The sequence below is a fragment of the Rattus norvegicus genome, chromosome 10, assembly GCF_036323735.1.
Source record: "Rattus norvegicus strain BN/NHsdMcwi chromosome 10, GRCr8, whole genome shotgun sequence".
NCBI classification, from domain to species: Eukaryota; Metazoa; Chordata; class Mammalia; order Rodentia; family Muridae; genus Rattus; species Rattus norvegicus.
The window spans coordinates 64968837-64994492 of record NC_086028.1 but is presented as its reverse complement, the minus strand read 5'-3'; the positions used below and the strand labels follow the sequence as shown (position 1 = coordinate 64994492).

The 25656-nt window shown below is 40.5% G+C and overlaps 4 protein-coding genes across 6 annotated transcripts in view; 2 read left to right on the top strand and 2 right to left on the bottom strand.

Annotated features, from left to right (window-relative positions):
• The window catches only part of Faul2 (FAU ubiquitin like and ribosomal protein S30 fusion like 2), a 733200-nt gene that overhangs the window by 361440 nt on the left and 346104 nt on the right, over window positions 1-25656 (bottom strand). The gene's annotated exons all lie outside the window — the stretch shown is intronic.
• The window catches only part of Nf1 (neurofibromin 1), a 233101-nt gene that overhangs the window by 42594 nt on the left and 164851 nt on the right, over window positions 1-25656 (bottom strand).
• On the top strand, window positions 6866-10766 carry Evi2a (ecotropic viral integration site 2A). The gene is made up of 2 exons (NM_001044287.1): window positions 6866-6977; window positions 9508-10766. Exon 2 carries the CDS (start codon window positions 9528-9530, stop codon window positions 10194-10196), a length of 669 nt encoding a protein of 222 aa, NP_001037752.1. The 5' UTR covers window positions 6866-6977; window positions 9508-9527; the 3' UTR covers window positions 10197-10766.
• Evi2b (ecotropic viral integration site 2B) lies at window positions 22216-23834 on the top strand. The gene has a single exon (NM_001271482.1). It carries the CDS (start codon window positions 22216-22218, stop codon window positions 23476-23478), a length of 1263 nt encoding a protein of 420 aa, NP_001258411.1. The 3' UTR covers window positions 23479-23834.

The window sequence follows — 25656 nt, the reverse complement described above, 5'->3', positions numbered from 1 at the left end:
TGAGGCCACGTAGTCTTGACAGGAGATCTCTGTAGGTGAACAGTCTCATCAGGCCTTACTGACCGGAGGAAGGAAGCTAGAATTGCTAATTTTGGCACACTGTGGTCAACTGTTGGTAAACACTCATATTTGCAAACCCTGCCAACAGGAAGGCTTTGCAGTCCCTCTGAGACTCACCATGGGTGTTTGTGAACAACAGTAGTGTGTGTGTGTGTGTGTGTGTGTGTGTGTGTGTGTGTGTGTGTGTGTGTGTGTGTGTGTAGCTTTGCCATTGCCATGGACTGAGGTATTCAATTCAAATGCCACTCATTCTTTTTTTTTTTTTTTTTGGTTCTTTTTTTTCCGGAGCTGGGGACCGAACCCAGCCACTCATTCTTTAAGACTTGATTTGGTCCTTACACATTCGCCCAGGGTTTCTTTGGCTCCCCGCAGTCATATCTTCCTTACAACTGAAAGAACATTAATCAACACAAGTAGGCACAGTAAGGAAGATATCAAGATTACTGTGCTTGACTTTGATCCAAACAACTGTATTAACTCAGGCCCACTGTTCCTTATGCTCCATTATCTCTGAGTTATGATAAATACCTTTATGTAAGAATTTTTAATCTTGTTAAAGAATAAAATGACAAGTCGAATTATTTTTAAAACGAGAGAAATAGTTTAAGATTAAAAGACCCCCTTACCACTCGAGGCAATTGGGAGAGCTGGTCATGACAGTGGGTGAACTGGCCCTGCCCCTCAACTAGCTGCAGCACTTGGGAGAACAGGCCCTGTACCTTACCTGGTCAATATAGTAGAGCTGGCCTCATAGAGAAGGCAGGTGGAGCCAGCCCTGAGTGTGTGAGATATGACCCAGCCCGTTGCTATCTGCAGCATTTGGGAGAGTGGGCCCTATCCCTCAACAGGGCAGCACAGTGGAGCTGAGCCTGAGGGCATGAGAGTGGGATGGCTGACCCTGCCCCTACGTGATGGCAGTATTAAGTGGGCTAGCTGGAGCAGTGCTGGAGAGCTTGCCCCAGGTGGTGTGGATAAGGGAGAGCTGGCATGCTGACTAGCTTAGCTACCATCTAGGCCCAGATTCAGAGCTTTGAGTTGGCCCACCCCAAAATCTTTATCATCTGTGAACTGAAGGAGCTCATGAAAAGGCCAATCTTGTTGGTCCAGACCTGAAGGATCTCCATGACAGACAGCACCGATAGGATGATTGGAAGGAGTCCCAGGAAGAATCCAATACTGACAGTGTGACAGAAGTGAGGGCCTTGAACCAGACCAATGACTCACTGCAATGAACATCTCCAAGTGAAGATGAGTGGACAGAGGGGTAGACTGTGGGACACACAGTGACACAGGATGAGTTGTTTTCTATGGTTTGTTTTGTTTATTTTATTTTTGTTTGTTTTTATTATCTTTTGCGGGGGAGGGGAGGTTGCAAGGGTGGAGGGCAAATATGAGAGTATGGGGAGATCGGACTGTGGGGTTCATGATTTGAAACTTATAAAAAATCAATAAGAAGTTGAAAAAAGAGAAAGAAAATACACAGGTTGGTCATTCCTCTTCTAAAAAACATTTTCTGAATGCCAACAGAAGCCAGGGTTGATAATTCAAGCCCATTACTCAAACCATGGATACACTAAAGTGCAACTTGACTTCATAAGGCACATATGACACAGAGAAACTTTGTGTTTAGCATTCAGTGTCACCCACCTAATGTATGTGAATGTGAATGTAATGAACGTGAATGTGAATACTGCAAAATCCGAAGGAAATCTAACCCTGCAAATATATCTGGGTTTAAGCACTTTGGACAAGTTCAGCCTGCATGATGTAGTCTACATCACTCACAAAAGAAACAACAGAGGGGGAAAAACAGTGTGAATTTCAAAAGAAGGTAAGACTGACATGAAATTACATATATAGTGAGAACTATGTAGACACTGTGAGGAGGCAGTGTAGAACCTGGTGGAAGGAAGTTTGAACTGAACAGAAAAGAGAAGTCGGGCCTGAGGAGAGGTAAAGGAAACAGGTGACTAAGTGTGTTCTACAACAGCTAGAACATTAGACCCACATCGGTGAGCTCTGAGAGGCGCAGATGGAAAACAAGGGAAGGCAACGGCGTTGAGGGAGCAGAGCTCTGTTCTGTGGATTGCTGGTGTCGGAGCCCACTATCCTGCCTGCTGAAAATAAACTGGCTGGTACCAGCACAGGCCTACTAATACAAATGTATGTAGACAGTCTGACACTTTGGTTGTTTTAAATCAATATTCCCATTAATGCAAATATTTTGTAATTGCTTCTGAAAATATAGGCAAGTTTTTTCAACTTAGTAAGAAACAAGGAGGCTGCGGTTTTGGTCAGTTGGCAGAGTACTTCCTTGGTGGATATAAGAAAGCTTTAGTGCAAACCCTGGCACTCAGATGGATGTGGTGATACAAGCCTGTAATCCTAGTACAAGGGAGCAAGGCAGGATGAGCATAAAGGTAAGGCCATTCTCAGCTACATGCTGAGTTCTAGGTTAGCCTGGACTACACGAGAAACTATTTCAGGCCTGCTCTCTTTTGAAGGTAAATGGAGGAGCAGTGAGTGGATCTGCGGTAGAGGGAGGTGTGGGGGGAAGACTAAGGAGAGGAGGGAGGGGAAGCTGTGGTTGGGATGTATTATGAGAGAAAAATAAAAAAAAGGAAAATAGCAAAACCCAAAAAGTATTCAAAGCTACCATGGGCAACTTAATGAACCTGACTCGAAATAAAAAGGAGAGGAGCTCAAAGAGAAATGGCTCAGCAGGTGCTTGTCATACAAACCTGGTGACATCAAAACCCACATAAAGGTAGGCATAGATGACTGGGATCAGCCCCAATGACACCATAAAAATAAATAAAAAATGAATGTTATATAAATTAAAAGTGCTTTTTTTTTTAAGGAAATGAGGAAATGTCTAATGAGCCCAGATGATTAGTGTGGGGTGATCATTAGAAAAAGGGGGATATGATCAAAGACAGCATTAGAGATGCATGAAGTGCTTAGGGCTAGTGAGGAAACAGGAAATCAGAGATGCTGAAGGGAGGATCCTAGCATGATAGGAACTGAGAGGGTCTGCTGCAACCCAGGCTTCGGTACCATCAGCAGGACCAAGGAGATCATCAGGGTATCTATCTGACTTCACAGAAGACAACGTGATCCAATCCAAACGTGTCTAATGTGAGGTGATGCCAGAGACTACACACACCACACTCTGCAAGCATTCTCGGGCCCAAACTCTGCTCAGATCGCTGCTGTAGTTCACAGCTTGAAATGGCAGTGACGTGTGTGGCAAATACCTCCAAGGACTCTACATTTATGGCCATCACGTAATTTCCATTGATAATACTAGTTTCAAAAACAGAGAGTAGGGAGACACCGCCGGAACCTGAAGGAAACAGACCGGATAAACAGTTCTCTGCACCCAAATCCCGTGGGAGGGAGAGCTAAACCTTCAGAGAGGCAGACACGCCTGGGAAACCAGAAGAGACTGCACTCTGTGCACATCCAGACGCCAGAGGAAAACACCAAACGTCATCTGGAACCCTGGTGCACGGAGGCTCCCGGAAAGAGCGGCGCAGATCTTCCCAGTTGCTGCCGCCGCAGAGAGGACTTAGGCAGTACCCCACGAGCAAACTTGAGCCTTGGAACCACAGGTAGGACCAACTTTTCCCCTGCAAGAAACCTGCCTGGTGAACTCAAGACACAGGCCCACAGGAACAGCTGAAGACCTGTAGAGAGGAAAAACTACACGCCCGAAAGCAGAACACTCTGTCCCCATAACTGGCTGAAAGAAAACAGGAAAACAGGTCTACAGCACTCCTGACACACAGGCTTATAGGACAGTCTAGCCACGGTCAGAAATAGCAGAACAAAGTAACACTAGAGATAATCTGATGGCGAGAGGCAAGCGCAGGAACCCAAGCAACAGAAACCAAGACTACATGGCATCATCGGAGCCCAATTCTCCCACCAAAGCAAACACGGAATATCCAAACACACCAGAAAAGCAAGATCTAGTTTCAAAATCATATTTGATCATGATGCTGGAGGACTTCAAGAAAGACATAAAGAACTCCCTTAGAGAACAAGTAGAAGCCTACAGAGAGGAATCGCAAAAATCCCTGAAAGAATTCCAGGAAAACACAATCAAACAGTTGAAGGAATTAAAAATGGAAATAGAAGCAATCAAGAAAGAACACATGGAAACAACCCTGGACATAGAAAATCAAAAGAAAAGACAAGGAGCTGTAGATACAAGCTTCACCAACAGAATACAAGAGATGGAAGAGAGAATCTTGGGAGCAGAAGATTCCATAGAAATCATTGACTCAACTGTCAAAGATAATGTAAAGCAGAAAAAGCTACTGGTCCAAAACATACAGGAAATCCAGGACTCAATGAGAAGATCAAACCTAAGGATAATAGGTATAGAAGAGAGTGAAGACTCCCAGCTCAAAGGACCAGTAAATATCTTCAACAAAATCATAGAAGAAAACTTCCCTAACCTAAAAAAAGAGATACCCATAGGCATACAAGAAGCCTACAGAACTCCAAATAGATTGGACCAGAAAAGAAACACCTCCCGTCACATAATAGTCAAAACACCAAACGCACAAAATAAAGAAAGAATATTAAAAGCAGTAAGGGAAAAAGGTCAAGTAACATATAAAGGCAGACCTATCAGAATCACACCAGACTTTTCGCCAGAAACTATGAAGGCCAGAAGATCCTGGACAGATGTCATACAGACCCTAAGAGAACACAAATGCCAGCCCAGGTTACTGTATCCTGCAAAACTCTCAATTAACATAGATGGAGAAACCAAGATATTCCATGACAAAACCAAATTTACACAATATCTTTCTACAAATCCAGCACTACAAAGGATAATAAAGGGTAAAGCCCAACATAAGGAGGCAAGCTATACCCTAGAAGAAGCAAGAAACTAATCGTCTTGGCAACAAAACAAAGAGAATGAAAGCACACAAACATAACCTCACATCCAAATATGAATATAACAGGAAGCAATAATCACTATTCCTTAATATCTCTCAACATCAATGGCCTCAACTCCCCAATAAAAAGACATAGATTAACAAACTGGATACACAATGAGGACCCTGCATTCTGCTGCCTACAGGAAACACACCTCAGAGACAAAGACAGACACTACCTCAGAGTGAAAGGCTGGAAAACAACTTTCCAAGCAAATGGTCAGAAGAAGCAAGCTGGAGTAGCCATTCTAATATCAAATAAAATCAATTTTCAATTAAAAGTCATCAAAAAAGATAAGGAAGGACACTTCATATTCATCAAAGGAAAAATCCACCAAGATGAACTCTCAATCCTCATCTTCGATTGGTTTATATACAAGTGTGCAATTTCTAGGCTTGAAAGTAAAATGATGCTATCTGGTGCTGGATAGAGGAGCCTTATTTTTTATTATGGCAGCTTGCTATTTTTGTAACATGGTGACTTGGTTGAACACAATAAAGTACAGTAGTAACTGATCTCCCCCTCTTCCTGGATGAGTGAGGAGATGATTAAATGTTGATGTCAGCATCCATGAGCATATTCAGATGAGCTTCTGCTTCTGTTGAAAAGGATGCTGTGTTTGATTGTGGTCCGAAGCTTTGAAGCACTACTTGGCATCTCCTTCCTTGGAGATCTCACTGTTTAAACATAACAGATTTGATAGCTTGTTGATAAGGTGAGGTCCAGCTTGTCTCCACTAGGTCATCTTCATGTGAATCCGGTGGTTATACGGTTTTGTTCTAGGGATATTTCATTTTTTTAATAACGGTCTTAGCTGACATTCATGGAGAGAATGAATCCTTAGAACTGTGCCACTAGTGAAAGGAAATCCTGTCTAGAGTATGTTTCTTTACAAAGCTGTGTCACACCATCCTTTGGGCCCTCTGCTGGAAAAGTAGAATCAAGTCTCAAATAATGCCTTTTAAATTGTATCCTCTAGTATTATAGATGTAGGACAGTACTGTATCATACCTCTGTGGATGTAAAATAGCTTGTACCTGCTTTATGATACGTAGTAGTGACTGTGCTTTATCAGAGCTGTTTTTAATGATGTTGCTCAGAATGTTTTCTTTCCAGATGATGATTGAGAGGCTAATTTAAAAAAAAAAATGGTGCCAGGTACCACAAGAGTAACAGAACTGTGCTGTTTTCTCGGGTTTTGTTTTTTTACTTTTTTTTTTTTTTAATGGAGTGTGCTGGATGTCTCTACAGTTTTGTTTAGATGACCGCAGAACCTGGAAAAGCTGTTGCTGCTGTTGATGCATAACACACTGCTATTATTGGTCTTTTTATATAAATATAAATATATATATACAGATATATAATTTGAATTTTTTGAAACTTTACCTGTGCTGTCAACTTTCGAAAAAAGTATCCCCGTTTACTGTGTTGAGTTGGCACTGTACAGAAATTAACAGCCATATTGGTCTAGAAATGTTGAACTTAAGTTTTTTCCATTTGTACAGGGGTAACACACTGTATTAAATATGTAAGGTCTTATATACGTGGGTTTGATTACAAAAACTAATAAAGTATTCTCTAAATTAAAAAAAAAACAGAGAGTAGGCATAAACAATAAGACATAGGTTGAGAGAGAAAGGGAGGAAGGGAGGAAGGGAGGGAGGGGTGGAAAGCCCTCCCCATTCTGGGGGTGGAGACTGGCACTACAAAGCCTCTTGTCATCCTATTGCCAACTGGACAAGTCAGTCTTTGCTTTTCCCCGTGACATGTGTTTGAGCTGCAGTGGAAAGGAAATGTGTCATCTGTGGTTTGGTTTTAAAAGTAGAAAGCTAGCTGTACGTATCGTCTTAAAAAACCCTGCAGATTTAAGTTTCATAGTCTCCAAACTAGTCTTCTTAAAATAAGAAGAGAAGAAAAGAAGTGGCTTGCTAAGTAAAGGTTGGGACAGAGCGCTCTGTAAGGTAGGTCGCACATGTGGCTTTTCTTATTCCTTCCCACGTCTAAGTTTGTTCAGGTTAGTGGAGAGGAAGTGCTTTTTCAAAGATGCATACATATATCTAACAATGTAGAATCGTTGTTTTCTCTATTGCATTATGAAAAATTAAATAAACTGTATAATCAATGAGAGCTAGGAAAATTTATAATTATTAGTATGGAGTTTTAAATCAGGAGGAAGGTCTTGAGTTTGTACTCTAACGAGTTGAAAAGCTTTGGGTTTTTTTGTTTTGCTTTGTTTCTATATTAAGGAAATACATTCTTATTACTAAAACTTAGGAATTACAAATCTGACTAAAAATGATGAGACAAAAACCAAAACCAGAAGATCAAAACCTTACTAACCCAGCCTGGCCTCTGCGGCATAAATTAGAGATGTAGGAACAGTCTCGATTCTCAGGCAGTTGTGAGCCAAAGAGACAGTCTCATTTTGTCAGCAGTTTGTGTACTGGGGCATGACGGCACATCTGGATGAAGGCAATCAACAGCAGACCTATTGTGTTGTCCTGCAGTACACTGCTAGCATGTGTGGTGTATTCTGCACTGTGAATGAACTAATGTGATTAAAATAACCTGTATTAAGTCATTTTAGCATTGAATACATAAGTCTACTCTGGTAGAAAAGGATGGACATTTCTTACTAAATCAATTAAAAGTGCTTTTTTTGGTATGTGACTGACTTATAAGGTATCCAGAGAATTCTATCATTCAACTTGAAGACTGAACTGAATACTATCACACAAAAGTCAGTGCACTGTATCTTTAAGCATCTACCAACAGTCATGATCCTAACAGTGATCTGGATCCCAAAACACTGGGGTTTTTTCCCCTCTCCATTCTTAGTATAGAATATTAGTCAAAACATAGTTTCTAATTAGCATCACTTACTATATGCTATTCCTGTCTGTGCAACTTAGCATACCTCATCTGTTAGTCTCAACTTCTGGGTTTTATTCTGATTCCGATATTGTCGAGTGGCATGTATTATACCATAGCAAACCTCCCTGCCTCAAGCGTGACTAGCAGGTTGGTATCTGTACTGCTTGGAAGTAGTTTAGAGACAGAATCTTAGGCCCTAACCTAGACTTGGAAGGAAAAAAAAACCCTCCACATATTCAAGTTTGAAAGTCACATCTATAAAACATACAGGGCAAGACAACTACAAGACAACTATACTCATCAAGTCTCAGAACAGTCTAGTGTTTGCTCAGTCTCCTCTCATTTATTCTCTGACTGAAAGTTACTCTGGAGAACTGGTACAGTATTATAAACACCTCATCTGGTCCTGGCTACCCACCTTTGATCCCAGAACTCGGGAGGTAGAGGTAAGCTGATCTTTTAAAGAGCAGAAACAACTCACTTCACTAAAGGTGTAACCAAATGTCTCTTGCTAGGTTAGCGTACTTGGGGCAGACATGACAGCCCCAGGGAGATCTCTAAGCAGATGGCTAATAACAAGAGCTAAGAGCAGAGTTTTGTCCTTTTATGCATTGGCTTCTAGGAAGCTCCACACCACAAACTGAAGTTCAGCTTTTGGGAGGAGAGGTGGGATGCAGGCTGAGCATGTGCTACCACAAGGCCATGCTGGCTGCTGGGTCTCAGCCTTCAGAGTCAGGCGCTGGGTTCTAGGGCCCCAGGAGCTTGATGAGTGATTCCTTTTAATTTTTCTCTATAATTTCTTTTGTAGATTTCTGTTAAAATGAGGGATTAAAAAAATGTCAGTTAAAAATGACAAGGGTGGCCACCTTTTATATACCTTTTGAGTGCCAAAGAAGTCTTTTGGTTTTCCTGATTCTAGGCTGAGAGAAGCATTATGCCTCTGCTATTTGGAAAGCCATAGTCAGCTATGGCAAAAGACGTGGAATCAGCAGTGCCCACAAAGCTGCATTCTAGGGCCAGCATCCTCAGACTTTTAACATCATACTGGAAAGGACAAACAGCATTCAAATTCTCACCAGATGCACACTTGCTCTCAAGACTCCACCGAACCTTCACCCTCCCCCTCCCACAAAAAAGCCACTTTTGATAACTTTTAGAGCTTGAAACAAAACTTTCAAGGCCACATTCTCTTTTACTTCAAGATAAGGACGAGCTTCTCAGAGGGGGGACACTTCAGTAAGAAGAAGCCTTCAAAGAGGAAGCACAAGCACAAAAGCAGAAGCATCTGACTGCAAGCCAATGTCCAAGGCACTACCTTAAAAGGGAGAATATGTAGAGCTACGGTGTTAAGGTTAAACATGGTAAACGTAATTGCAATGCTAATTTACAGTCTCATAGTGAACAACAAAATTTTTGATTTGTATATACATTCTAAGAACAGGAATGAAAATTTAGTTAAAAAACAGTAACAAATTCAATTGAGAAGAATTCAATAGCCAAGGGTAGGTGTGGATCTCTGTGTCCTTGTGTTATCTCAGTGCACCCTGTTAACTACAATTACTCCACATGCCAGACACTGTTCTCCACAAACTAACAATTGATATTGCTTCTCAACAGATACCAGTGTACCTGTAGGCATGGAGCACACAGGACAGTACCTGCATCTTGTTTTCCTGATGACAACAGTGTGGTCCTTGTCTCCTGGAACAAAAGCAAACTATACACATCTGTGGGCTAACAGTATCACTGCCTCGGGTTCCATTAATCAAAATGGCACGAGCAGACATCCAAGTGAGAAGAACACAAACCTTGTCACTCCTTCAGTGGGTCACAAGGTGAGTGCCTTAGACAAGCCTGCATCATCTCCCGTTGTGACTTTAGCTCCTACATCTACACCCAGGTCCTCCACGCCCCATGCCTTCAGAAACAGTTCTCCAACAGCAGACATCAAAAGTCAGGGGGAAACTTTTAAAAAGGAAGTCTGTGAGGAGAACACAAGCAACACGGCCATGCTAATTTGCTTAATTGTAATTGCAGTGCTATTCCTTATCTGTACCTTTCTGTTTCTATCAACTGTGGTTCTGGCAAACAAAGTCTCATCTCTCAGAAGGTCAAAGCAAGCAGGCAAGCGCCAGCCTCGGAGCAATGGTGACTTTCTGGCAAGCAGTGGGCTCTGGACTGCTGAATCGGACACTTGGAAAAGAGCAAAGGAGCTAACAGGCCCCAATCTCCTGATTCAATCTACTGGTGTGCTTACCGCTGCCAGGGAAAGGAAACAAGAAGAAGGAACTGAAAAACTCAACTAGGCCATGGTTTGGAAGGGGAAACGCAAAGCAGCAATGAGGAAGGTTGCGTTAAAAATAAAGCTGGCTGCTGGTATTTCACTTCCGTGTTTGCTCAGATGATCAAAAGTCTGCCATGCTGTTTGTTTAGCATCAAACAGACCAGAGGGAGATGTATGCCTGCTGAAGTCTTATTTCTGTTTCATACTTCATGTTTTTAAGAAAGTGAATAAAACAGCAGCAGCTGAAGAACTAACAGAAATAACATGAAGTAACTAAACACTGCTGGGCAGCAGCGGACGACCTCTGTCTGAATGTACTTGAACTTGAAGAGTTCGATTAAGTCCTCAGAGCCAAGCAGATGCCACAATGCCTAGCAGAAGTCAAATTCCTAACGTTCAGAGTTCAACTGCAATGCAACAGCTCCTTCTCACTGGATGAGACAGAGCCCGCCCCAGTGGTCTCTTAGCACAGCTGATGTTAGGCTCCATCTCTTTACCTTCACATATGGCACAAGGCAAAAGTGCTTTTCTACTACACATAACACATTACAACTTAATTTTGTACAATAAATGAAAAAAGACTTTAGAACAATGCTGACTATGTATCTCTCATTTACGTTGCTTTAGAATGTGTTAGAAAAATAAGAAAAACAACACAACCAAAATAGATGAGATGCACACCCACAACAGAAGGCTTTAACTATAAAAAAGGTTTAATATTCAAGAATAACATTTGAAGGGACCAGAGAGATGACTCAGAAGGAAAGGCACTGGCTGTTCTTCCAGAGGACCCTGGGTCTATCCCCAGCACTCACATAAGCCTAAGAGCTGGCTGCAACTCCAGTTCCAAGGGATCCTGGCTTCCTTGGGCACCAGGCATAGGAATGGTACACAAACACAAAAGCATAAAACATCCATACACATAAAGTAACTTTTCAGAAAAGAATGACATTTATATTTTGTCTACAGTTTACTAGAAGGTTACTAAAAAGCACCAGCTAGGTGTGGAAGCACACATCTCTACTCCCAACATTCTGGAAGCTCAGATCAGAGGTTTTTGAGTTTGAGGCTAGCCTGGCCTGCACAGTGAGACACTGTCTTAAGCATTAACAACAAAACATAACAAATGCCTTAAGGTTGGTCAGAGTTTATAGAGTCTAAGGATGCTAAGTAATACAAATAATCACTTCCACTTTTACTCTCCAGAGCAGCATGGATAAAAAAAGAAAGTCAATTGTGTGTTGTGTGTGCAAGTGCACACCTGCATGCATATGTATGTGTGTGTATGTATGCACATTTGAGAGTACAGGTGCTCACAGAATCTAGTTTACTCAATATCCCTGAGGAGCTGGAGTTACAGGTGACGATGAACCACCTGATGTGAGTATTGGGAATTGAACCCGGGTCTTTGCAAGAGCAGTATGTTCCTTTTGTCCTTTTAAATATATTTATTTATTTATTAATCACATATCTAGCATTCTGTCTGCATGTATGCCCAAAAGCCAGAAGAGGTCACCAGATCTCATTAAAGATGGTTATGAGTTACCATGTGGTTGCCGGCATGTGCTCTTAACCTCTGAGCCATCTCTCCAGCCCAGTATGTTCCTTTTGTAAACATTTAAGGATTTTTATTTTATGTGAGTGTTTTGCCTGCATGTTTGTCTATGCACAATGTTCATGAAGTACCCTTGAAACCCAGAAAAGGGTATCAGATCCCCGGGAACTGGAGTTACAGACAGCTGTAACTTGCCAGGGGGTGTTAAGACTTGGGTCCTTACAAGAGAGCAAGTGCCCTTAACTGTTAAGCCGCCCTTCCAGCCCCTTACCATTTCCCTCATAGTTAGTGACTCATCCCGGCTACACATCAGAACCAAATAAAAATGTCAATACCTAATTCTCATGCCCTATTCCAGTTATAATGAGCTGATTTTCAAGTGAAGTACTTGGTGTTTCTTCCTAATTCCCTAGATGGTGTTTCCCTAGATCATCATATTCACTTCTGTCACACTCTGTCACTTTAAATTCTGGGTTACATCTTTACATGAACTGTGTGTGGAGGGGTGCATGAAATCAAATTATTTTCTTTCTTTCTTTCTTTCTTTCTTTCTTTCTTTCTTTCTTTCTTTCTTTCTTTCTTTCTTTCTTTGTTAATGTGTACAGGTATGTTGCTTGCATATGTGTCTGTGCACTATATGTGTCTGGTGCCCACAGAGGCAAGAAGAGGGCACCAGCTCCTCTCTGGAACTGGAATTATACACAGATGGGTGTGAGCTGCAATACAGGTGCTGGCAGCTGAACTTGGTTGTTTGGAAGAGCAGTCAGTGTTCTTAACTGCTGAGACCAATTTTCTCATGAATTTATTACTAGTTAAAAAAATTCATCTCCCTAAACAGTAAATCATAATGTTACACCAGACAAAGCAAAATGTTGAAAAATGAAAACCAAAGCACGAGAGCGCGAGCAGACCCTTGGACCAGTGTCTCTCTTTCTCTGACATCTCTTCCGGCTGCTCTGCCCTAGTCCTTTTGCTGTTAGGAGGTCTGTGGGTGGAGTGAGGGTTTTGTTTGTTCTGTAGCTCAGGCTGACCTCAAAGCCACTGTGTTTGATGATCTTCAACACACCAGAGCCTCCTGCTCCACCTCCGAAATGCTGAGATTATAGGCACGCACCATTATGCCACACTCTACTTGTCTTTTCAAGGGGGAAAACAGCCCTGACTGGAAATGACTTTGGACAGTGCTCCCGTTTTCTATAAATTAAAGATGAGGTTGGGTGGCAGATGCAGAGTGATAACTCATAGTTATCCTCATAGAATCAATTGCTATAAACAAATACTTGTCCGAGGAAACTAAAACAGAATAACTTCTTTCTAAAGACAGGAAAGTGACTAAACAATTCCTTCCATATTAAATACATTTGTCAAATATAACATAAGACTTTTATTATGTACTCTAAGAATATTTAAAATCTATTCCTCAATACTTGATTTTTAAGCACGCAGCCTAAGAATGATACCTTAATGGGAACCTTAATGAAAAAGGGTAAAGCTGTCTACAGAGACAAAGTTTCCTAAGTTATTTTTGAACAAAAACATTTTTATTTTCTACTCCTGGATATAGTGAGTATCATCTTAATCTAAAGATTTAAAAGAATATTAAAATAGTAAATTAAAAGCTTTATAACAGCAGGGTGTGGTGGCGGCACAAGCATTTGGGAGGCTGAAACAGGGAGATTGAAAGTTCAAGGCCAGTCTAGGTCATACAAGACCCTGTTCTAAAAAATAAACAAAATCTTTATCCCCCCAATTAAAAGGTTTGTTTATGGGGCTGGAGAGATGGCTCAGCGGTTTAGAGCACTGACTACTCTTCCAGAGGTCCTGAGTTCAATTCCCATCATGGTGGCTCACGACCATCTGTAATGGGATCCCATGCCTTCTTCTGGTGTGTCTGAAGACAGCTATAGTGTACTTATATAAATAAAAATAAATAAATCTTTTTTAAAAAGTGTTTATAACATTTTTATTACATTCTATTACTTTTAAGTCCCTACAGGTTAAGAACTAAGTCACAGTAATTTATGATCTTTGGCAGTGACTAAGGACAGTGTTCCAAATGTTGGCATTTACTGTATCTGCTATACTGTGCACCCAGAAGGTGTTTCCATTTATTTACATCCCATAATATGTCAGGGATTGCAATTTTCACTTTTCAGATGAGGAAGAGGCTAGAGGAAGACCTGTTTAAAAAAACTTTCCACTGGTACGGTGAAACTGACAGCAGTTGGTTGGAGCAAACATCCCCCAAAGTTCTACAATGTGGCTGAGGACTGTGATTGGACATTGTTTTGGGGTTTTGGTTTTTTTTAATAATCACTCTAAGTATCCATAACATAGATGGTTACAGGAAGTCCCTCACCCTCCCAAAAGTCACCCCTACTCCTAAGGGGAGGATGGTCACGTCTATGCCCTTCTGTGTAAATTATGTGTTGCAAACATTTTTTAAAATCCTCCGCCTTAATACTTCATTTTTGTTTTTAATTTCTGATTGCCCTCCCCCTTTTTTTTGTTCCCCACAACTTGATGCATGAAGGTTTGGCTTCCCTGGGAGTGGGCTGAGGTGTTGAGGCAGCCAGGGCTGGCCTGTACACTGACTTGAGACCATTTTAATAAAAGTGCACATCTTAAAAAAATTTTTTTCCTTCTTAGACACTTAGAGACTTCAATAGACTTGGCTTAGTCAGCTTCTCCTTTGGAAAGTATTGGGGGACTGGAGAGACAGCTTTATAGTTAAGGAGTGCACTGAGCTCAGCTGCCCATCACCTGTGTCCAGGCAGCTCACGACCAAGAGCATCTCAGCTTCTGGGGGTACCGAACCCTCTTCTGGCCACAGAGGCCACTCATGCATATATGGCATGCATATACATTAAAAATACAAATAAAAATGTCTTCTTTTTAAAGGATGCATTCGGGCAAATGCACAGCACATTGGTAGAGTTGTGCCTAGTATGTGTGATCCACAGGTAATATTTCTTCAGAGGAGGAAATGGTGACTGAGAAGGGCATTGACTTGCCTAAGATTTAAACAATACTCATTTCTTCCAATAAGAAATCTCCCTCAGAATTTACCTCAGAATATATAACTTCTGAGTGGCAAGACTCAGCTCTAAACTTTTAGATTATATAACCAAACGGCTGGAGAGTAAGGGATCAGCTACAAACACTTAAAGTCATACAGATTGTGTTTCAAAATAAGCTGTTGAAGGAGCACACTTCTTAGTCATTCTGTGGCATATTGCACTTCCTGTGGCTGCTATTGATAAACTTCCTCTGCTGCACAGAAGCCATCTCAGTGTGCTAGAGGGCCAGTTTTAATCTGCACTGAAACACCCCTTTGCTTTCTCAGCCAAATCACCAACATGTCCTGTTAGGACAAGAATTTACATTCTGCGAAAGAAGTTCACAGGTAAGTACACCCTGACAGAGGCCCTCTGATTTCTGACTTCAGTTTTGCTTATTTATTTTAAAAACCAAAATATCTTTAGTGTTTTAGAGTTAGCTGAATTCAACTCTCGACAGCTGAAGGGTGTCTACAGAAAGTTTCTGTAGCTCGGCTGTGCAGAATTTTATAAACTTATATTCAAGGTTGATATTGTCTGAAAGATTTTTATCAAGGTTTTAATATCAGCCCTTTGAAGTTTACTCAGTCCAAATATTTGTTAACATTATTTAAATAACTTTTAAGTAAGACAAGAGTTAAAAATACATTAAATTCTACAGGCTTTGACTGAACTTACAATCTCTAAAGTATTGTCTAAAATTTTAGGGTTGGGGCAGAGCCTGCTCAACATGTATGAGGCCTGAGAGGGAGCAGAGTCTAACTGACTTTCTACACAGGACTTCTACTCAGACAGATTTAGATTATCTCATCATTTTTTCCCATTATTTAAAAAAAAAAAAAAAAAGTCAGTGTTTCCACATGTAGACCAGGCCGACTTCTAACTCAGATCTTTCTGTCTCGGCCTCACAAGTACTGGGATTAAAAGCATTCACTACCATGACTGGTGTAAATTATTTTTGTCTAACCCTTTTAGTTTATAAACCATGAACGGTCACCTTTATTTTAAGTTAAAAAGAAATTAGCTGGATACTTACTATGTGGTCTTTGTATAAAATAAATTTTATATTTAAGTAATAATTATGATATATAGCTATTATATGTTATTTTAAAAGTTCCATAAGGCAAAAATATTATGATAAAATGAGTATGTGTATATTCACATCATCTATGTGCTTCCGTCACATACTCTGAGCTGGCCGGCTAGTGAAGAATATAAACAGAAAGAAACATCCACAGAAAGGACATTTTGTAAAAACTTGTTAGTATATGCAAAAGATACTTGCCTTGTGACTAAATGAAACAATCACAAATGAAATAAATAAAAATGCAACCCCAATGAAAAATAATTTGAAAGTGGGTCAGACCCTATTTCAACACTTCTTCAATATAACTTTTCTTTATAGCAGTCTGGTTTAATTTTTTTGGGTTTTTAAAACAAAGTGTTCCCCTGCCCCCATGTGTATGTAGACCCCAGCTGTTCTGAACTCTAACTAGGCTGGCTTTGAACGCACAGAAACCTGCCTGTGCCCTGAATGTAGGGATAAAGGGTGTGTGTACCACCACTGCTATCAGGCTTAGCTTGAATTTTTTTTTTAAATATTTTATTTATTTATTATACATGAGTACACTGTAGCTGCCTTCAGACACACCAGAAGAGGGCATCAGATCTCATTACAGATGGTTGTGAGCCACCATGTGGTTGCTGGGATTTGAACTCAGGACCTCTGGAAGAGTAGTCAGTGCTCTTAACCGCTGAGCCATCTCTCCAGCCCTTAGCTTGAATTCTTTAAAGCAATGCATGTTACATAAGTTTTTGAAAAATAACGATGTTTTAAAGCTCAGAATTGTCTAAAACATGGCTAGTCTCAAGTTTCTATTTTCTAATTAGAAATATCATGTGACTCTCAACTTGCTAAATATATATCTGATGCCATTTAATGCTCCATCTTTGAAGAAGTATCACAAAATTTTCAGTATACTGTAATTATGACAACTCATTGGCTAACTATTTAAAACTCCTAAACTGCTCACAGACTCCTGGACTGATGCGAGCCTCCTGGTATTTCTTTTCCTACCCTTTATGTAAGCCTAGCCCTAAAGTTACTCACACAGTTCCAGAGACCTTACAAGGAGTCTTTTTCTCCCACGAAGCCTTTCTTGCTTATAACTCTACAGAGACTCAGCATCTAGCAGAGGTCAAAGGCTCAGGGCAGCATGGGCCCCACACTAGTGCCACAGCTTAGGGCTGGGACAGCTTGCCAAGTTAACCAACTTCTCATTTTTTTTTTCCTTTTTAAGATCTAGAAGATGAAAATATGAGCACCTAGGTCATGCAAATGAATCTTATTACTCAGGAATTTTCTGGGTGCTCAGTAATGGTAGCTACCATCACTTATTTAAAATGGCCATAAAACACCACTTGTAATTCAAGATTGATTTCCTTTTCTGGTTTTTTCCTATTACAGTTTTGAAATGTCACCAGTTCAGAGACAGCACTAGTACTCTGTGCCTAACTCTCACTCTCATATGTGTACTATAATTTACTTGTCTTGCTGCCGTTGGTTTTAGTTTTGGTTTTAGGGGACAGGGTCTCCCTACAATGTAACCTTGGCAAGCAGCCCTGCCTGCCTCTGCCTCCAGGAGTGAAGGCCTGAGCCTCCACACCCAGCTGTAACTCATTTTCTTACATCAAAATAGCCAAAAGACTTAATATTTTGTTTATTTATTTGAGTCAGGGTATCATTACCTAGCCTTGGCTGGTTTGGATCTCCTTAAGTAGATCAGGCTAGCTTCAAATTCACAGAAATCCACTTACCTCTACTTCCAGTGTTGGAATTAGAGACCTAAGACACCATGCACAGTTCTAAGACACAATCTGACGTAACTATCTACACTTACCTTTTTTTCTAAGAAATGTTTTCCAAAGTTCATCAATTCCTTATTAAAATGATATACTGCTTACCATGGCTAATTTACAGCATTGATTTTACTTAGGTAATTTTGTGGTAATGGGGACCAAGCTCAGGGCCATGTGCACGGCAGACAATCGCTGTAGCCCTGAAACACTCCCAGCCCTGGCAATATTCGACAGGTACACACACCCAATACAATACCAGGGAGTTCCCATTTCATTGTAACTGTGCTTGCATATGGAGTCACTAAAAATATGTACATTTTCCTTTTTAAAAAACCAGGAAAAACAACCAAAATACACAGAGAAGGTTGAGAAATCTAGATTTTCCTCAGCAGGAGATTAAAGGATTTTAAGAAAGGTCTATACAGACTGTTGACAGGTTCTCTTGTAGTTGTCAGGCTTGTATCTGGGTAGTGTTGGGGCAGTGAGGGTGGAGAAAGCTGAAGGGCCCTTGCAGTGGATGAAGCCTGGAATAAAAGTTTGTTTGAGGATGGGTCATCTAGCCTCTGTCCTAGATGGTCAACTCTTTGTGGTTAATTCTTGTTCCCACATAGAGGCCAGTGACAGGAAATGACAATTCCCAACAGCCTCTTTATCCATGTCAATTCTCTCTCCCTGACTGCATTTTACGTACCTCAGTCTTCTTTAGTATCTTCCTTATAATTAATAAGCAACTGCCACTCCCAGGTATTTCTTTTTCTTCAATTATCTTTTCTAATCAACTGATCCTTTCCCACATATCTAGTGCATCCTAAAATTTTTATACTCCTGCTAGTACTCCTTTTTATAAAAGAAAAAAATTATTCTCATTACCGTTCCTGTTTATTCTAAATTTTAATCCCTTTTTTTTATCCCCTGCCCCAAATCAGCTGACCATCACCTTTTTCTGCAAAAACAGTGTGCATTTAGGAACATACCAGTTCCAGAGTTGGTAAGAACACTGCATAAGTTTGTGTATTATAGGTAACAGAGCTAGCTTCATTAAATCTGATAAGGCTTCCTGTCTCCCAAAATTATTAAATCCAAAATTTCTTCTTTTCGTCTTGATGCTTCTTTTCTAGCCTGCTGTGAGCAGCTAGAGTAAGATACTAGGTTCTCATACTCTGCTGTGGAAGACTCTGGGGGGGGGGGGGTAACAGGACAGAAACGATGAGCAGGAGACCGCTAGGCTATTTCAAAGTGAGCTTGGCTTTACTACTGCTGACAAGGGGAAACATCACCCTGAAGCCTCTAGCTTCCTACTGACATCAGAGGTGATGAACCTATCATAGTTCATCTTACAAACCAGACTGGGTTTTAAAATTCTGCTCCTGTTTTAGCTAGTTCCTCCTCTATTTCCTTTTTCAGCTAACTAAAAAGAAGAACCGTATGGTTTCTTTATTTTAAGAAAAGTCATAAAAGAGGAAACATTTTTAGTTGGAGACAATTCTGTATCTTCTGTTGCTTTGGAAAGCATTTTCTGAAAACATTTATAAAAGGAAACTCTGAACGCCATTTTCTAACCAAGGCTTTTTTGGGGAAGTAACCTATAAAATTACTGTGTGGAGTGGCATGAACGATGACCACCTAGAGATGAGTCAGACCCTCATATCCATGCCAAAAACGTCAATGTTTCCTGTAAAGAACGTTAAAAGATGGAGAAAACCCAGAATTTAACTCAGTTTTCTTTCCTCTGCTTATATTATGGTAGAAGGCTTAATAGAAAGTAAAAGTAAGATGCTAGAGAACCAAGAGGCCAGCGCAGATGAAACGCTTACTGAGGGACTCGACATTGGAAAACGTGAAACAGTGGGGGAACAGAGACAGTGCAGACTTTAGAATATTCTCATGCTGTCACTAACAGTCACAACCCAGACAAACTGCTCAACTCATTCTAATTCACTTCTGTGAGGGCTAAATAGGGCTAAATAAAATAAAGTATGTAAGTCACAAATTTATAGCACATTTTATAAAGCTATTTTCTTCCTTTTTTCCCCTACCTTTGTGGAATTGTTTTTTAAATCATCTCGTTTGAGGCAATGGGAATAATAATAGAAAATGCACAAACAACATAATAAAAACAACTATTCAGGTGAGGAGAAGCAGGAGTGAGGCACGTCCACAAAGAAGGGCCCAAAACTCAACAAAACAGCGTGCCAAAGAGGCTCAGGGAACAGCTGTCTGTGCCTGTGGTCAGTCAGAGAACCAGGTTTATGAAGGGGAATTTAAATTGAGGTCTATGAGATGAAGACAGGTTCAGACATATAGTCAACAGAGAAGAGGATTAGGCACAAAAAAAAAAAAGTCACATTAAAGACAGCAAAATGGCATAATGTAATGTGTTTAGTAAGTATCCATGGAAGCTGAAGCTTGGTGGGTAAGGTTTCTCCAGACAGAGACGTGTATCCTCATGTGAAGTAGTGACCAGAGTCACTCATGTTCTAAGGATAATTAATCAGTACCAGGCAAGGGACTTCAGAGAGCTGTTTTAAATTTTAGGCTTGAAGCGTAAGAGAGAAAATTTAAAAAAGAAACAGACTAAGAAAAAACCATTGTCGTTTCTTGGAAAGTCCAGGTCCTTCCGGCTCAAGCATGTGATCTCAGCAACCAGGGATCTCAAGCGCATGGCCAACCTGAGTTACACAGGACAAGTGTCTTAAAACACAAAAACAAACAAGAGAACAAGAAGGGGTGTCATTTGTCATTGTTCTATTATGCCCGGGGTAGCTGCATAAAGAAATAAAAAATACGTAAATTGTCAAAAACCTTTTATTGTATCTTTGGAGTCCTGGAAAAACTAATTTCTTATCCTATATAGAAACTAGTATCTAACAGTCTGAGATTGTCTTCCTCAATGTTAAGAAACAGCACAGCTATCTCAGACAGCGCACACTGTGCTTGGGGATGTCCGGAGAGCCCATTATCCTCAGCGTTGACAATGTCACTTTAGAGTGCAAGGTAACTGAAAACAACAAACTTAGGTGACCCAGAGTTTGACACAGTTAAGTGGACAGTATACAGCTGAGACTTTGGAAGTTAAGTCTTCAAAGTTTCAGCGTTTTCCACAAAAAGACAGCTGTGAGGCCTAGGAGGAGCCCAGCCCAGGCTCCTGTGCACACCATCTGAGCTGAAAGACAGATGTGCGTAACTACTTCTTTATAGATTTACATTCTGCTTCACTCACCCTGGAAAACCTTACCAAAGTTCTCCCAGGCCAAGTTAGTTCCTCTGTTCATCTACCGAGTATGAGGAAACATCAAATTATTGGAATTACTTTTATTTTTTGAGACAGGGTTTCTCTATATTGCCCTGGCTGTCCTGGAACTCACTGAATACCAGGCTTGCTTTGAACTCAGAGATTTGCTTCTGCTGGGATTAAAAGTATGTGCTACCAAGCCTGGCTGAGATTACTTTTTACCTGCTAATTTTTCCCATAAAAATTTAAAACACTTGAAAGCAATTTTTTAAAATAATTTTATCAAATCTAGACTAGGGTCTGACACAATCTGTCCAGTATCAGAATGAAAGTAGTAATGGGCTTCTTACCTCACCAACTGGGCTAGGGGGACTTGAATCACTTTAAGACTTTCTTGGTTTTTGCTTTTTCTTTCAGATTTTATTTTTAATTTTCAGTGTGTGTGTATGTGTGTGTGTGTGTATGCGTGTGTGTGTCTGTCTGTCTGTCTGTCTGTCTGTGTGTCTGTGTGTGTGTGTGTACATACATGAGTACATGAGTGCTGGTGTCTGTACAGACCAGAGGTGTTAGATCCCCTAGGACTGGATCTATTGAATTTGCTGATTATGAGATATACATATGAAATGTCCACTAAGACATTATACAGATGGACTCAGAACAAAGGAGGTTCGGGATGGATATGCAGGTTTGGTAATTATAGCAGAAGGGTGAGAGTGGAAACTTACATAACTAGAACAGAGAAAAATGAAGGCAGAGAGAGACTGAATTCTGAGTGTCTATATTTAGGAGACAGGAAGAAAAAAAAGATCTAACTGTAGTGGTGTGAAAGGAAAAATTGTATTACAAGAGTTACTGAAACATTGGTAAAGGAATAGTCAGTAAGATCAAATATGGTGAATAGAGAGAGGAAAAAAGAACATAGAGGCAGCAGTGTAAGGCACTGGTATTCTCTGCAGAGGCAGAATCACCTTATTTCTAGGAACAGACAGCGAACAGAGCAGAGAGCCCATGGCATCAGGTTGAGCCTGCACACTCAAGACATTGTGAAATGAAGGAGTGGAGTCCGAGGAACCTAGAGGGGCTGCGAGGTATAGAGATTTTATAAAAGAACTTCCTTATAGAAAGAATCTTTGTAAAAGATTACTTCCCAGGAACTCCAGATGCTGTGCTATAAACTGGAGTCAAGTAGAAACCAGAATAAAATTTAACCAAATGCCTAACCAATCTATTTCAGGCATTGCAATGAAGAGTCAAATGTAACTCGACATCGGATGATATCTTATCATCTTTCTTTTTCTTTCATTGTGAAATCACTAGTAAGGAGGAAACATCTGAAATGGAATTCAGATATTTGGTCTTCATGTTGCTTTGTCAATACCTGAACAGTACATTTTCCTCAGAGACAGAAGCAACTACAGCAGAGCATCGTCCACGGTCTACTTTACCTACACCATTGGCGGTTCATGTTACAAATGATTCTCAAAACACAGGAGGGAATACTTTGAGTCAAACAACACAATTCAACAACATTTCTTCTGGACAACAAGTACCACCTGCCCAAACCACTCCTCAACAAGCAACACCATCCATCCCACAAACATCACTATCTGGGTTCACTCTGACCAATCAACTATCATCTTCTGCCCATAATTCTACTAGACAACCACCAAAACCTCTTGCCTATACTTCTACACAACAGCCACCATCAACTGCTCCTACCTCTTCTGCAAAACCAGTACTACACACTACTGGTAATCGACCCACAAAATCAACACCAACTATTTATTTACCAAGGGACACACCACCACCACCACCACTTACTTCAGAACCAACGACTGGCAAAGGAACTGCTCATAAGAACAACCACAATGCAATAGCCGCCATATTGATTGGTACGATTATAATTTGTATGTTGGTAGCTATACTCATGATTATACTGTGGAAATACTTGAGGAAACCAGTCTTAAATGATCAAAACTGGGCAGGTAGGTCTCCATTTGCTGATGGAGAAACCCCAGAAATGTGTATGGATAACATTAGAGAGAGTGAGGTATCCACAAAGCGGACATCAGTTGTTTCCCTTATGCCTTGGAAGCCAAGCAAGAGCACATTGTTAGCAGATGATTTGGAAGTTAAACTGTTTGAATCAAGTGAACACATCAATGACACCAACAACCTCAAAACTGAGAATGGAAAAGACCAAATGCATGGTTTATCAGAAGACAGTGCTGATGGGTCGACAGTTGGTACAGCCGTGTCTTCTTCGGATGATGCAGATCTGCCGCTGCCACCTCCCCTTCTTGATTTGGATGAAAACCTATCAGACAAGCCCACAATGATAGTTGTACCTCCTTTACCAAATGATTCTACCAATCTCCAACCACCTCCAGATGGTCTAAATCAAGTGTGTGAAGATCATCATTCCCAGATCAACGAGCCATTCTCACCACCCCCTGACTCATTTAGTGTGCCTCTGTCAGAAGATTTTGTAAGCATCCAAGAGTCTACCCGCGAGGCTCAGTGCCAGGAGTTCTCTGCCCCTGACCTCAATCAGGACCTCATGGACTCCCTGCCACCTCCACCTCCAGAGCTGCTGTAAAGTGACAGCTGGCTTTCTAGCTTCTCCTCCATCCTGAGATGGCTCCACCCATTTCTGTCCTTGTGGTATGGCACATAGGAGAGGACAACTGGCATCCAAGCGACCATTCAGGATCTGCCTGACACCTGACTGAAGCCCAGCACACAGGGAGATTATTATGGTGGTACACTTAACAGCCATAGAAGTTATTTTTTAAAGCAGAGTGCCTTTTATGTATGTCTATGATAGATATGTCAACTGAATCACTTTGGAAACATGATCTACATATACTTATTAGTACCCAGTAGATTTTCCCCCTGAAAAGCTGTATAAAAACTTATCTTAAATAAATAAAATTCTATTTTTCCACCTCAAAATTTGGGGTATATATGAGAAATTTTAAATGGTGAAAGTTTTAGTACTTCAAATACTAAATACTTTAATTTATAGAGATTAAAATATATATCTAAGAATAAGACATTTCTGTTTTTTTGCTTTACTGGAAACACACAGACACAAACTATATTAAAGACATAAAGTCCAAGTGCTGTGTTGGGGAACATTTACCCTGAAAAAGTGAGCACCTACCATAAAATGCAGAGTTTTCTTTCTTTCTTTATAATTAAACATTTTGTGTATATACGTGTTTTGCCTGCATGTATACAGATGTACCATCTATATGGCTGGAACTGAAGTCACAGGAAGTTATGAGCTGCTGTGTATTGTAACATGGGTGCTGGGAACTGAACTTGGGTCCTCTGGAACAGCACAAGCTCTCTAAACTGTTGCGCTAGCTCTGTAGCTGTAATCACCTTTTTAAATGTACAAGTCCAACCATCACCTGAAGACTGTCGAGTATGAGGTACTCGTACAGAAGTGGGTACGGCCTTGTTGAAGTGGAGGGGTCAGTGGGTTCCGGCCTACTTAGTGCAGACATCAGTGGGGCTGCAGAGCGTTTGTCTGCCCAACGATCACACCCTCCTCCCCTTACTATTACAAGGCCAAGAAAGGAGAGTTGTTTAGAGCACAGATTTTGGGAATTTTCAGGACAGAATATTATTTATATTTATTACAATTTATTATAAACATATTTATTTGATACATTAATGTTCAAATACTAGATGGCCCATGTGGAATGAAAACCAAGCAGGCTCTTGGGCAATGAAGCTTTATTACTACTGCTACTAAGACTACTAAGACTATTATCATATTACACAATTATAAATAAACAATTATTATAATTATATGTAAATTTATTATGGCTGTTGTGTTTTCCGAGACAAGAGTCCTCTGGTAGCCATGGCTGTCCTGGAACTCTCTCTACAGACCAAGCTGTCCTCAAACTCAGAGATACACCTGCCTCTGTCTCAAGTCTCTAGGATTAAAAGTGTGGCCTTTAAGACTCCCTAAAAACACCAGGCCTAAGTGCTGTTTTATCTTTTACTGACAACACTTGTTATCTCAAGACACAGCCAGTGAACTACTTATTTCAAGCAGGGTGGTTTTTCATTCTATTGCACTGGGTCTTTTCTGTCATCCACAATAAATTCCTTACATGTGTCCTCAAATGATTTTTAAGGCTAATTTATGCTGCTGCAGTCATTAAGGAATTTTGAGAATTTCTTGTATTTAAGTATCTTGATTAGAGTAATGAGAGGTAGCAGCCTGAATGCCAATTATCCAATTCCTCTCATCTCACTTGTAGGACCAAAAGGCTCTTTCCAAAGTTGTTCCTTTCAACAAGTGCTCTTTCCTACTCACCCATTTCCCCACCCCCAAATAACAATCCAGGAGTTCAGAACTCAGTTACTTGTCAGACTTCTTTAAGCGCTACTCTTACCTTTTCCCATGTTCTCTGCATAGCAGATACTAAAGTTAGCTGGATTTTTTTTATTTTGCTTTTTTTAAAAAAGACATTCTCTGCAGGGAGGGAACAATTTACATTTATTGTATGCAATTTCCTGCAACTAAGGTCAGTGGAAGCTGAGCAATTCGTTGGTGGCATCCCTGCTTAATCAGCAGGAAGAAATGGAAATTAATAAAAGAAATATAAGAGAGAAGAAAAATGCAGGTGGGAGAAAACAAAAACAAAACAAAAAACCTGAGAGAACAGCCTCACCATTTAGGATATTGCAGAGAAAAGAAGCAAGCATGGGAGTGGGATGGATCAGCGAGTAAGGTGCTTGCTGCCAAGTCTGA